Below are 13,748 nucleotides of genomic sequence, written 5' to 3' on the forward strand. Positions count from 1 at the left end.
ATGAGTCATGGGGGCTAGTTAGATAGTGTAATTGGAGAGCCGGGAATTAAAAAGGGGTGTGTTTGGAAGAAAAAGTTGGGGTGGTCAGTGTGAATGATTGGAGATCAGTTCTGAAGTTAACCAGGAGTTAGATTAGGTTCTTTTTCTGTCTACACAGTAATCTGGAAGGCACCACATGTTAAAATAAGCAAGTCACTCACAGCTGGTGAAATCTTGGTGAACTGTAAAGTGTAAACTGCCCAAGGAGAAAAAGTGATTGTGCTCGTAAATGTTTGTAGCCCTTCCACTGGAAATAAAATTTAGAGGGAACATTCATTTGGGCAACTGGCTAAAAAAGTTTGCATACTTTGTTGGAAGGACTATATGCGAACAAAATTCAAATTTAAAATCAGCCATGATAATTGCACCATGATTAGAAACAACAAAAATAAAGAACAATTAAACACAGTTAGCCCAGAATTTAAACCATGTTCAAGTTAATTTATGTAGATTGTGCATAACCTGTCCAAGAACTGTTGGACACATAATCATAATATGATTGCCTAAAAATGTCCTAAGTGCAATTTTAACTCTAATTACCCAATAAAGCTGCCCAGTGCAGAGGAGTTCGAAATAAATTATCATAAGATGTTATATTGCATCCTTCATACAAGGTCAAAACATCAACTACAGCATCATTTCCGTCAGCAACAGCAAAATGAAGTGGCGTTCGTCCTTCATAGTCTTGCCAGTTCAACAACGACTCAGTAGGAGCAGCTTCCTATCAAGGTGGAAAAAATAAGGAAGTTATAATATGTACTGCTAATATTTTTTTAAAAGTAGTAAAATCCTCTAAATAGCACATTTTAGAAGGTGGTCACTTCATCTAGCAGCCTGAGAGATTGAGGAGGGATTGTAAGAAGTTCCCCAGAAGCATCTTGTTATCCAAGTTGTATTCAGTACCGAATACTGGTGAACATGCCTGTTTAACTGTGGCTTTACTCCCCATATAAAGTCCTGGCACCCAGGGCTCAGTTGCAAAAAGGGCAATGAGGTAAGCTGGAAGAGCAGGAACAATCGAAGATTCAACAGTTACAGTTACAGCAGGTGGAGTTATTTTACAACAATTTTGACTTATCAAGCAAGAAAGAAAGAAATTCTGTTGAATAATAGTGAGTTATAAAATACTTTCTGTAGAGAAGAATATCCGTAAGGTCCAGGTTAAAAGAAAGGTCACAGGTTTACGGTTTTATGACTGTTTTAAGGTCCAAGAAAATATAATCTCCAGCTAACACACATTAAATAATTTTAAAGTGAAAACAGCTTTTTGTTTTCAGGATATAGCCATGTTTTGAGTGACAAAACTAAACCAATTTTAGACCAAAATATGTAGAAGCAGAAGTAGGTCATTCACCCCATGAAGTCTGATCAGCCAATTCAGGGAGATCGCGGCTGATCTGGGAATCTAGGTAAAACCAAGGATTGCAGACTCTGGAAACCAGATTCTAGATTAGAGTGGTGCTGGAAAAGCACAGCAGTTCAGGCAGCATCTGAGGAGCAGGAAAATCAATGTTTCAGGCAAAAGCCCTTAATCAGGGCTTCCTGATGAAAGGTTTTTGTCTGAAATGTCGATTTTCCTGCTCCCGGATGCTGCCTGAACTGCTGTGCTTTTCCAGCACCACTCTAATCTAGAATCTGATCTGCTAATCCTCAACTCCACTTTACAACTCTACTTCACTGCCTTTTTCCCATAACCCCTGATTCTCTTACTGACTAAAAATGTCTATCTAAGTCTTGAATAAACTTCATGATCTAGTCATAAAGCTCTGACCACTTATTCTGAGATTATGCCCTCTGGTCTTCGACTCAAAACTGATATCTATGGCGTTTCACTCATTATGTTTTACTAACTCAAAAATGGTTCACTTATGCCTACTTTGTTTCCTGCTAGCAAACCAATCTTCTACCCAGGCTGATAGGTTACTCTTTCTATAGCATAATCTCTTACGTTTTGTGATAATTTTTTTATGTGGAATGTTCTTCTGGAAATCAAAGTCTGCCACATTTACAGATTCTCCTTTATCCAAGTTGCTTGCTATTTCCTCAAAGGATCGAAGTAATTTGCTATAATCTTAACAAATTTTTAACACTTTCACTGTACTGTAATTGTTTTTACACCAACTGCCCTGTAGATTCCTGCTTTCTTTTTCCCTCCTCTCTTGAAGAGAGTTTTACATTTGCTATTTTCCTATCTGATGGGATCTTTCCAGAATCTAGGATATTTTGGAACATTAAAACTCATGCATAAAAATCTCGGCAACCATTCCTTTTTAATCCTGGGAAGATCCAAAAAACCTGGAGACCGATCAGTCTTTGGTTCTAATAGCTGTCTCAATATCCTCTCCCTGCTGATTGCAATTATTTTAAATATTTCAATACTTCCTTATCCTGTTTCATAACTATTTCTATGTCTTTATCTTGTGTCTTCCACTACAAAAACAGAAGCTAAACATCTATTCCAATACCACTTCCTTGTTTTCCATTAATTCAGCCATAGTCTCTGGAGAACGAATGCTCACTTTAGTCACTTATTTCCTTTTTAAAACCTGTGGAAACAATTACTGTCTTTACGTTGATATCCAGCTTTCTCTCAAACTTCTTATTTCATAATTATACTTTATGTCTGTTTTTGCAGTTTGTTATATGCTGATCACCTTGCAACCTGCCAATAACCAAACAGAATTGTGCCCTATTTATTTTGATTTGATACCATCTTTAACTTGTGTAGTTCATCGTGGATAATATGTCCTTCCCCATGAAATATCTCCTTAAATCTCTGTGACTGCATTTCTACTGATCTAACCCTAACTTAATTCCCAACTTTGTTTAGCCATATCTATCCTTATTTAAGGTTAAACCACCTGTACTAAATATATTCTTCTCTTTCTCAAACTGAATATGAAAATCACTCAACTGATGATCAGTGTTATCTCAGGGCACCTTTCTTATGCAGTCATTAAACAGTGCACATTGTAAGGTCTAGAATAGTTAGTTCTCTCTGGCCTCTAGAACAAGCTGTTCGAAGAAACTGTTTTGAAAATACTCTTGAGATAAAAAAAGGGTTGATTAAAGTAATTTGGTGGATGTGTGCATATGAACTTTCAAAAGACATCTGATTAAGTACCGCACAAGATTGCCAGCATAGTTGAAACCCATGGAATAAAGCAGATAAGCATTAATTTAAGATTGTTAGCTGACAGGAACCAGGGGACAGAGATGAGTGGTTAGTTTTCAGATTAGAGGATGGCACAGAGTAGAGGCTTTGTACTATAGGGAAGGATTCAAGTTGGGGTATTAACAATGGATTGTTCTACGACACAACATTTCACAGACTGGTCAGAACTTTACACTATTAAGAATGCAGGTGATTTTGGTTAGAAAATGACTATTTTGTTGTTTTATTTCAGACCAAAAGACTAATAAGTTAATCTGACATGAATTCACATGATTGGACAAAAATGACTACGGAAGTTAGCTGATTGATTTCACTTCATTAACATTTTACATATTTAGTTGTTTTTCTTTCTTCATTCACAGGATGAGGATGTCACTGGTAAGGCAGCCTTTGTTGCCCATTCCCAGTTGTCCAGATGGCAATTAAGAATCAACCACATTGCTATGAGTCTGGAGTCATATGTAGGCCTGGCCACATAGGGATGGCAGTTTCTTTCCCTAAAGGACATTAGTGAACCAGATGGGGTTTTCTGACAATCAACAATAGATTCTTGGTCATTATTAGACTCTTAATCCCAAATTCTTCTTTGAATTCAAATTCCACCATCTACCATAGCCAGATTCAAACCCAGGTCCCCAGAACATTATCTGGGTCTCTGGATTAACAGTCCAGTGATAGTACCACTGGGCCATCGCTTCCCCATTTGATTATTGTCTGGGTGCAGATGAATTCTTTTCCAATTTTTAAAAATCTTCCTGTGGAGCTAATAAGAGCAGAAGTGTTCCCTTGGCTTTATAGTGCACACCATCATCCTTCCCCCAACTCACCAATATCCAATCCAACAAGCAACTCCCATTCCTTTGAATTTATCTGAAGATGGAAAGCAGTGAGATGATTCTTCTTGTCCATTGAGCTGCCTGAGCAACCCTTCCCAAAGGTACAGGTGAGCTCAAAGGACCAATTTCTGGCAACATTCTTGATGTGAAATGAGGCTGAGTCCAGACTCCAACCTAGCTCAATATGCCTTAAGTTGTACATTGTCATTGCTATTAATCTGCTTTTCTAAGAGAATCAGTTGGAGAATAGAGATTAACAAAATTAAAGCTAATACTGTGAAGATTGATCTACTGTCCACTGATAGCACCTGTTACTGAATTACTTAAATTTGAATTGAACAAAAAAACCCTATTATTCCAAATACTAATTCAATTTACTGATTAATTAATTTTTAAAGCACAAAAGGACAGTGAATTATTAATAGACTGAAGTCATGATGCAACAACAATACAGCAAAGAAATTCCTTTTTGTTCCATTCCCACAACAATGCAATTTCTATTGTCTTCAGTCATTGCATAGAGTTTTTATCAACATGCTTACCAGAATGCATTTCACTGTGTGAATGGCTGTAGTGTCTTTGTTACTGGCAGCCCAATGGAGTGGGATTTTGCCTTCAATGTCAGGAATGCCTATATTGGAATCATGTTTTATCAGCAGTTTCACATGCTCTGGATGGTTGTAGTAGGCACTCCAATGTAATGCTGTTTGCTGGAAAAGTTAAAATAATTAAAAACAAGGCAATTAAGATTACTATTGATACTAGATTATTTTGATTTTCTTGTTCAAAATAACTTCTATATTATTATTCTATTATAACAGAGGTGGATAAAGGCTTCACAGTAAATTATCAGTCTTAACTCTTCTATTATATTAAAATATTGAACAAAGACCAGGTGCTTCTAAGCAGGAAGAGAAACATAAAATATTATTTAAAATAAATAATTCCAAATCAATCATAATTCACTTTTCATTCACAGAACAATAATGGTATTAGTAGAGCCCTGGGTGTTGGTTAACAGGAAAAATGTAATTCATTACATGGATAAGAAGGAAGCAAGAATGAGAGAAGGGTTAGAAAAAATACAGCATTTGAAATATTGGGCCAAATCTTCCAAGAAGTGAATTCAGATTGCCATTCTGCTTCTTTTAAACATACCCTACCAAGAGTTCAAAGTTTCTAGCCTGAAGTTTCAATTTGGGCCTCTTGAGAAATGCATCGTAACGGTGCCAGAAGCCTTGCAGTGCAGTGCAGTGCAGAATCAGCATTGAATGTCAAATTACATCCCCCTTTTTAACGCCGTATTGCACATTCTCAGAATTCTGGGTGAGGTGATTGAATGGTTAGGACAGCAGGTATATATGCTGCCAAGTAGGTAAGGGAATATGATGGCAGATAGATGAGAAAATATGTGGCAGATAAGTCAGTGTTGGGGCTACAGCTGCAAATGCATATGTGAGGGGGCGACAATTAAGTAAGTACATGAGGCAAAAGGGTGGCTGACCGGGCATGGTGCCTGGTGGGTGAGAAGGTACAGTGCCAGAAATATGGATAGGTTGCCTGGTGGATGCAGGGGTAGGGTAGTAAGTGGGTGGGTGAGTGATTAGAGTGGCAAGGACATGTGAAGGGAGACGATAGCAGGTGGATGGGTGAAATAGTAGGATGGAAGGTACATGATGAAGGAGTTTGGTGTCAGGTGGGGATTTAAAGGCTTTAGTGTTTATTGAAAGTCAATGAATAATCATGCAGTTGGCAGGTTTCAATCTGTTTAACTTTTCCTGGGTAACAACAGGAGCAAGTCACTTATCTCCCTCAAATGTTTGCAACTCAGTCTCAAAAGTTTGGGATTTTTCAGGGGTGTTCCAGACAAAATGTAATTACCTACTGAAAGTTTAAACTTCCTAAGCAACTACTACATAGTCAATGCATCAGAACTTCAGAGGCATCCAGTAATGCATTTGTCTGCACATGTCTAGACTCCCAACTATCTGGGGATCAAAAGATCTAGGCCATATTAGTTATGTCAATAATATTTAGAGAAAAAAAATTCAATAAATATATATTTTCCTGATAGAGATTAGCAAACTATCCAACCAGTACAACAATTAGCCTTACTGATCTAATTATTACTTAGTCTCATTTCTTTTGTCGACATATTTCAATTAAATTTATGGATATATTTTTTAATTCAACATTCTCTGTTGATGTCCAGCAGCAGCTGCTGATAATCCCTGAATGGAAATAATTTGTTTTGATTATATTTCCATTGCTAAAAGATTTTGCACTTGAGTATATTTAAATGAAAACAGACAATTGATTAGTTTTATGTCAGTACATTTTTGCATTGCTATAGCAGCTTTGAATGCAAATAACAAATAAATAAAATGATCAGTGTGAATAATTACTGTTTACCACTCATGGTTAGAAGCATAATACTTTGAACTAACAAATTACATTATTTGATGGACTATGTTATTTTAAATCTAGTCCTGACAATATTATACTTCCTGTAATTTGGAACATCAACACGATATATACGTTTTTACAGTTTTATTTTGTTTCCTTGTCTATGGCTCCATCCTATATACATTAAATTTAACTGCATTGTTACAGCCTATTTAAGAAGTTTTGAACATATGAATCTGTTCTGTAAGATGAATCTATCCACATTAGGGAACATCATTTTTTTTTCATGTGAAATGAGTGTTGCACTGGAGTAGAAAATTATCTTTGTCACCCAACTTGAGTATCTTGACTATGTTATCCCAACAAGATCACTCAATTTCAGATTTTTGAATAGTGATTTGAAGATTAGTATTAAGCAATACTTTTCTTATTTGTAATACTCATTAAAACCTACTTCCTTGAGCAAGTTTTTTTTTGTAGGATTTGAACAGTGCTGGCAAGTCCAGTATTTGTTGCTCATGTGTAATTGCCCTCGAGAATGTGGTGGTCAGCTACCTTCCAGCTGCAGTCCATCTGAGACAAACATTGAGATAAGATTGACGAAAATGCAGATAAGTATCTGGGGAGATGCTGAAGCAACTGTGATTTCAGTTATGCAACAGACTGAATCAGTAGATCATAACTGGAGTAGTTTCATAGAATTGTCTTCTGGTTTCAGCAATTTTTGCTTAGCATCTGCATGAAATTACCAAATCATTTACAGCAGTGAAAAAGTGTGCTGACTTTCCTGGCTGATGGGATTGCTGGTTAGAACGATAACAATAACTAGGTTTTCCTTGGGACTGGAATAAACTCTGATGGCAGCTGAGACTATCTGAAAATTTATGAAGATGTCAGCTACATCATGTCTAAGAAGAATACCTTCAGCATCAAAGCCTACTGTGTTTAGGAAAGCATTGCCATGGAACTGTTGCCATTTCAAATGGAGAGCCAAAGCAACACAGAAGCTGCAAAAATGGCATCTTCTGTAATTCACACTTATATACAGTTGAACCTTGATTGGCTGAACGAGATGAGTGGGCACTATTTCACTCTGATAAGTGATTATTTGCTTAATTGATTCAATGCCTCTCCTCTGGGGCTTGGAGTTTCGCTTTTCCTTGCTCTGCCTGCCTTGCTCCCTCTCTCTGTCTCTTGTTTCTGAGCAGACACACACTTGTGTGTAAGGGACCTACAGCATTGCTGAAGCCTCCTACCACCACCATTGCCCCCACCGCTGCCACCTCCTCCCCCCCCCCTTCCCCAACCCCACAACTTCAGTTCAATGGGATTGACACAGTGAGCACTTGCTAAGTTCACTCCCATTTCAGGAGACTAGGCAGCAGCACACTGCATGTGAGCCCCTGTGCGCCCCCCCATCCTGTACAGGACAATGTTGGAGAGATTATCTGGGGAAGGGAGGTTTAGGGTACACCCCTGTGTAGAACTCCAGGGAAAGTGTGCAGTGGGAGAGAGAGAGAGGATGGGCGGTCAGTCATTTGGAGAGCCTGAGCTCACATTGATATCCAGGACTGTTCTTGGCAACATTTCAGTAAGCCAAGTTCATTTTTAATCACTGTAAACAAAACACGCGATCAGTGGTGAAGCACCTCTTTAATGTAATGTTTCTATGGGGACCTTGAGATCTTCGGATAATCCAAAATTCAGATAATTGATATCCAGATAATCGAGGTTCCCCTGTAGTTACATTAGTCCTTCAATGATATTGCAGGACAGCAGAAGATGTAGGGACTTTCAGCTGTGTGGACCTTCAAATACATCTTCCTTGGGTAAGCCTCAAGATTTCTCTTGATGTTTATCAGGTTGCTCTGAGAAAAACACCACTCTAAAACAAGCTGCAGTAAGTCAATACAAAAGCAAAGATGACCATTTGGTTTCAGAACTGTAATTATGCTTAAATAAACAAATTATTGTGACAGGTGTAACATCCTGTTCCTTTAACTTTATCCAACAGCAGATTTAAGATCCTTCCAGGCTCAGTTCCACCATTAGCTGCCTACACCTGAAAATGTTAGGAGGTGTGAAAGAAAGGTTTTCCAAAGCCGTGGAAAAAGCAGGAAGCACCGTTTTGAAGTCCTGGCATTCTGGTTCAAACACAAGCAACAAAACTGCGTGGCAGGGGGGCTGACAATATGCCAAAAGAAAGTCAATTTAAACAACAATGACCAAAGGGTGTGATAATTGTGGTTAGCAATCTGGAATCATGGTCTACTGGGATTCTGAGAAGCTGCTCTTGCATCAACTTGGTTAGTTTATTGACAAGTTTTACCAGGTTCTTATCAAATAAGGACATAGGGTTCACTCCTCTTTGGATAACTCTATTGAACTCATTAAGTCAATGCAAAGGTCAAGCTGGACATTTGTTTTGGAACAGAAATAGGGCTGGAACACAGTAGATGCTGGAACTGATCTAACATCCTATCCAGTTCACCCTGAAAATACCAGACAAGGGATCCCACAAAGGGGCCAAGACAACAATCTACAGCAGTTGCTCATCAAGTTACTGATTATGTTAAAGACTTGAGAATTTCTGGTCAGTTATTTTCCTAACTCTTACACTCAACGCTCTGACTAATGAAGGCAAGCATGCCAACCACCTTCTTTACTACTCTGTCTACCAGTTATGCAATTTTCTATGAACCCCTACGTCCCCCTGCTCTACAATATGCCCCAGGACCCTCCATGAACTCAAGAGTGCAGTGCTGGAAAAGCACAGCAGGTCAGGCAGCAGCCAAGGAGTGGGAGAATTGACGTTTTGGGCATAAGCTCTTCATTAGGAATGGTTCCTCGATCTCCAGTATCCGCAGTCCTCACTTTCCCTGATCGTGAACTGTCTAAGTCCTCCCTTGTTTGTCTGAGAAGGTGGGATCTGCATGGCGACATCAGACAGCATCTTAAGTGCAGGAATGGAATCCATGCTGTCAGCATCACACTGCCTCATAAACCAGCTGTCGAGCCATGAACTAACTGATCGATTTGTGCGAGAGTGCCAGTGACTCCCCATTCATTGGATGCAATTAAATGCCAATTAATATATAATTATCAATGGACAATCCACCTAACTTGCAAATCTTTGTACTATGGGAGAAAACTAGACCACCAGTGGAAAATCACGCAGACATTGGGAGAATGTGTAAACTCTACACAGCACCAAGGACCTGGAATTGAACCACTGAGCCACTGTGCTGCCTGCATTAAGTTATTTATTTGAAATTATTCAAGCGATTAATTTTTCATTTCAAGATTGAACAGCCTAACAGCTCTGACCAATAGTGGAAGTTTAGAAAGCTGGGTGGGAGGTCAACGATTCCCAAAGGTATTTCTAACATGTATATTTAAATTAAATAAAACTATTTCCTAAGCAACTCTTACAGCACACAACTACTGTGATATTCATGACAATATCACTTATTCTCACAACGACTTTGTGGAAATTTAATTCCAGCAATAAAAAACTACTCTCTCAACACAGTGTTGAAACGTCAGGCCATCACACATTCAGGTATTTGAGGTTGATCTCACAACCCTCTGATTCAAAATGCAGAATGCTGACAATTAAGATAATCTTAAACATTTAATAAACCGCACGCTTTACTTATTTTACTGAAGTTACAATAGGCATGCATACAAGGTACATGATGTCACTAAGGAATATGCTCTGCCGTCCAAAGAAAAGGTATAGGTAGATGGGATCTCCTTCTACTTAAGTACGGAGCAGAATGAAATTACTAATGATCTTTTGAGTTGGTTTGATTATATGATGTGCTATTGCTGCTCTGAGTCTGCCATAAAAAGGAAATAGGGCATGGTTAAAAGCAGGAGTATGGGAGCTGAAATGAGAAAGGTCATAGAACTCATAAAACTCTGTCAGATGCAGAGAACCTGGAATCAGACAACAAAACATTGATTTGCTACAACTAAATCACAAGGACAATCTTTGGGGAAATGTAAATTAGAACTATTCAAGTGGAACAATTTCTTTAGAGCATTATGCTCCATAATATCTTTATAAACAATACTGTAAATATTAGCTATTAACATAATTCTTTTGTATAATTTCTAATACCTTGTTTTTATCTTGGGTGTCCACTTCTCCCGGAGCCATAGACTTTAGCAGCAAAGCCAAGCATTTAGGACTTTTGTGGCGTGTAGCTAAATGAAGTGGAGTCATCTCCTCAAGATCCTTCTGCATCCAGTTGGCACGTCGGTTAAGTAGCAGCTTCATGAAGCGGTAATTTCCCTGCACAAACAGAACAGAAAAGTATTTGTTTTTACATAAAAAAAATCACGATTAAAAATAAATTTATACAACACTTAGTGTGAGCGTTAAGTATTGAATAACTGAACCTAACAATAACTAACATAATCAGAAGGTTATGAGTTTGAGTCTTAATGTTATCCATTTGGATGCTTTCACCAATATCTCTGTGATGCAGCTGTATTGCATTAAATTGGAGTTGGTATTAGGTGACTGAAAAAGGGCTCTTGTGGTGAAATGGTAGTATCCCTTTATCTGGACCAGGAGGTCTGGATTCAAGTCTCACCTGATCCAGGGGTGGGAAATAACATTTCTGAACAGGTCAATTTAAACAAAAATAGGTGACTGAGAGACAGTTACTTTGAAAATAACATTTCATTGTTTGTGATTTACATGAAGAGGCATGTAACTGAAATGGCCTGCCTGTCTGCCTATCTGAACATAATTCCACATTAGCAGATGTGTTAAAATTACTACTTTTGGAATTTTGTTTTATATATGGCACTGATCCATGTCTTAGATTCTAAGAAAAAATGGATGAGTTCATTCTAAAAAGAAGAAAATCATCTGCTAATTCAACTGATGAAACCCAAAGAACAAAAATCAAGAACTGTTCAGAGAGTGTAACGAGAGCTATCTGGTCTATGGAAGCTCATGGACAGGAGATGTACCTGCCCCTTCCTTGTATGTTACATCTGCAGAGAGAAGTTGGCAAATACTGCAATGGTACCAAGTTTTTTTAGATTAGATTACATTACTTACAGTGTGGAAACAGGCCCTTTGGCTCAACAAGTCCACACTGACCCGCCGAAGCGCAACCCACCCATGCCCCTACATATACCCCTTACCTAACACTACGGGCAATTTAGCATGGCCAATTCACCTGACCCGCACATCTTTGGACTGTGGGAGAAAACCGGAACACCTGGAGGAACCGACACAGACATGGGGAGAATGTGCAAATTCCACACAGTCACCCAAGGCTGGGATCAAACCTGGGACCCTGGTGCTGTGAGGATGCAGTGCGAACCACTGAGCCACTGTGCTGCCCGTGTTGGTGTATCCTGTTCTGTGGTACTGGCTGTGGTTTGGGTTTACAGGCTTTGGGCAAACTGTACCTTTGATATTGACTTACTCTACTCCTTCAACTGTGCCGTTTCTCACTATTTTCCCTTGCATTATCACCCACTTCTTCTGCCACTCCCGCTCAAGTTTTCTAAACATCTTCAGTTATTCTCAATATGTCACTTACTCTAATGGCAATACCACTTCTATCCTTTCCCATTTTCCACTTGAGTACTTTCTATAGATCATTTTAATTTATTCACATTCTTGCACTTCACATGTCTTGTACTGTTTTTTTTTTGAATATCTGCAATATATTTTTGATCATGGTTTTGCTGTACTCTTGCCATTTGTGACAACATATCTCTGCCATCTAGCATTTTCAACAATGGCATGCGTGAAAAACAACAGGAGTGAGTGTTTGTCAGCGAAGCAAGATTTTCGAGTGGCCCTCTCATCAATTCCTCCTCAGATGAAAAGGCTCTGTGCACATCAGCAGGGCCAGGTTTGCCACCATCTCAGCATATTGCAATTTACTCTGATCCATCGTTCAGGAAGAGTTAGAAATGGTTGTGTTTAACAGACTTTGAAAATGTGTCTGTTCTCACAGTGGAAGACTGTATTTGTGCCAGTGTATTTGAAACATTAATGCTTTTGATCCTTCTTTAGCTTATTGTATGCACTATGTTGCAAATCTCTCTTGTAAGCTGTAGCCATAGTAAATTCAAGTAAATGTGACATTCATGAGCAATAAATTCAGCTGAACAAAGTGGGTAGGCTGTGGAATTGTTTGATGATGAAGGGCTTATGCTCGAAACGTCGAATTCTCTATTCCTGAGATGCTGCCTGGCCTGCTGTGCTTTGACCAGCAACACATTTTCAGCTGTGGAATTGTTTGTCTCATTGGTGTATGCCTTAATACCGAAAGGGTCAAGAACCACTGCTGTAGGGTACTGGATGGTCAGAGAGTTAGTAATGTGATCACCAGTATCAAGAATCTAATCTGACAAATTACCATACAGCAGCCCACCCTCAACTGTCAGTAAACTGATGGAAGCTGTCACTGACAATCGCTCATATTCAGAACAAATCTGTTCATTGATTTTTAGTTTGGTTTGTGAATGAATTCCCCTATGCCAGGATTCAATATAACCCTTGGTCCAAGCCTGGGCCAAGGAGCTAAACTCATGAGAGAAGGTCAGAGTATTGGCCCTCAACATCAAAACAGCATTTCCTTAGTGCGATTAAAAGGATTTAGCAAAATCTAAGGGAATATGAATGGAGGGAGAACTCTCCATTTGTTGGGAGGTATATGCAGTACATCAGATGATAGTTGCAGTTGTTGGTAAACCCTGGACATCATTTCTTGAATTCCTCAGGGCACTGTCCTTGGATGAACCACTTTCAGCTATTTCAGCTATGATTTCTCTCCATCATTAGTCATTAAAAGTTACTTCTCCTCAGATACTGAAACAGTCAATGTTCATAAGCAACAAAATTGGACAATATTTCAACTTGAGTGATAAGTAACTAGTAACATTTAATCCACAAAGTGGCACAGAATGGCCATCCCCAAAATGAGAAAAATTAAGCATCTGTCTTAACATTTAATAATATTACTATCACTGAAATCACCACCAACAAAATTCTGCAGATTACCATTGACCAGGTAATTGATGGGATCAGCCATGACAGCAGCAGCAGGTCAGGAACCAGAAATCTTCCATTGAGTCATCAGCCTCTTGATTGCCTAAAATCTATCCATTGTCTAAAGACTCAAGTCTGAAATGTGATGGAATGCTCTCCACTTGCCTGGAAGAGGGCAAATCCAAACTCTTATAAGCTAAAATCATACAGGACTAAGAAGTCTGCTTGATTAGTACCCTTTATCACTCCCTAAAATATTCAC

At 38.7% G+C, this 13,748-nt stretch overlaps 1 protein-coding gene across 8 annotated transcripts in view; it reads right to left on the reverse strand.

The window, feature by feature from the left end:
- invs (inversin) overlaps positions 1-13,748 on the reverse strand; it is a 272,361-nt gene that overhangs the window by 145,559 nt on the left and 113,054 nt on the right. For all 8 annotated transcript variants that reach the window (XM_060824802.1, XM_060824803.1, XM_060824805.1 and 5 more), the window contains 3 exons: positions 10,583-10,756; positions 4,593-4,760; positions 580-760 (listed from right to left, as the gene is read on the reverse strand). In XM_060824802.1, coding sequence (XP_060680785.1) covers positions 580-760; positions 4,593-4,760; positions 10,583-10,756 — 523 coding nt within the window. The remainder of the gene's footprint in view (positions 1-579; positions 761-4,592; positions 4,761-10,582; positions 10,757-13,748) is intronic.

The sequence above is a fragment of the Hemiscyllium ocellatum genome, chromosome 5 (genome assembly GCF_020745735.1).
Source record: "Hemiscyllium ocellatum isolate sHemOce1 chromosome 5, sHemOce1.pat.X.cur, whole genome shotgun sequence".
In the NCBI taxonomy this organism is placed as follows: Eukaryota; Metazoa; Chordata; class Chondrichthyes; order Orectolobiformes; family Hemiscylliidae; genus Hemiscyllium; species Hemiscyllium ocellatum.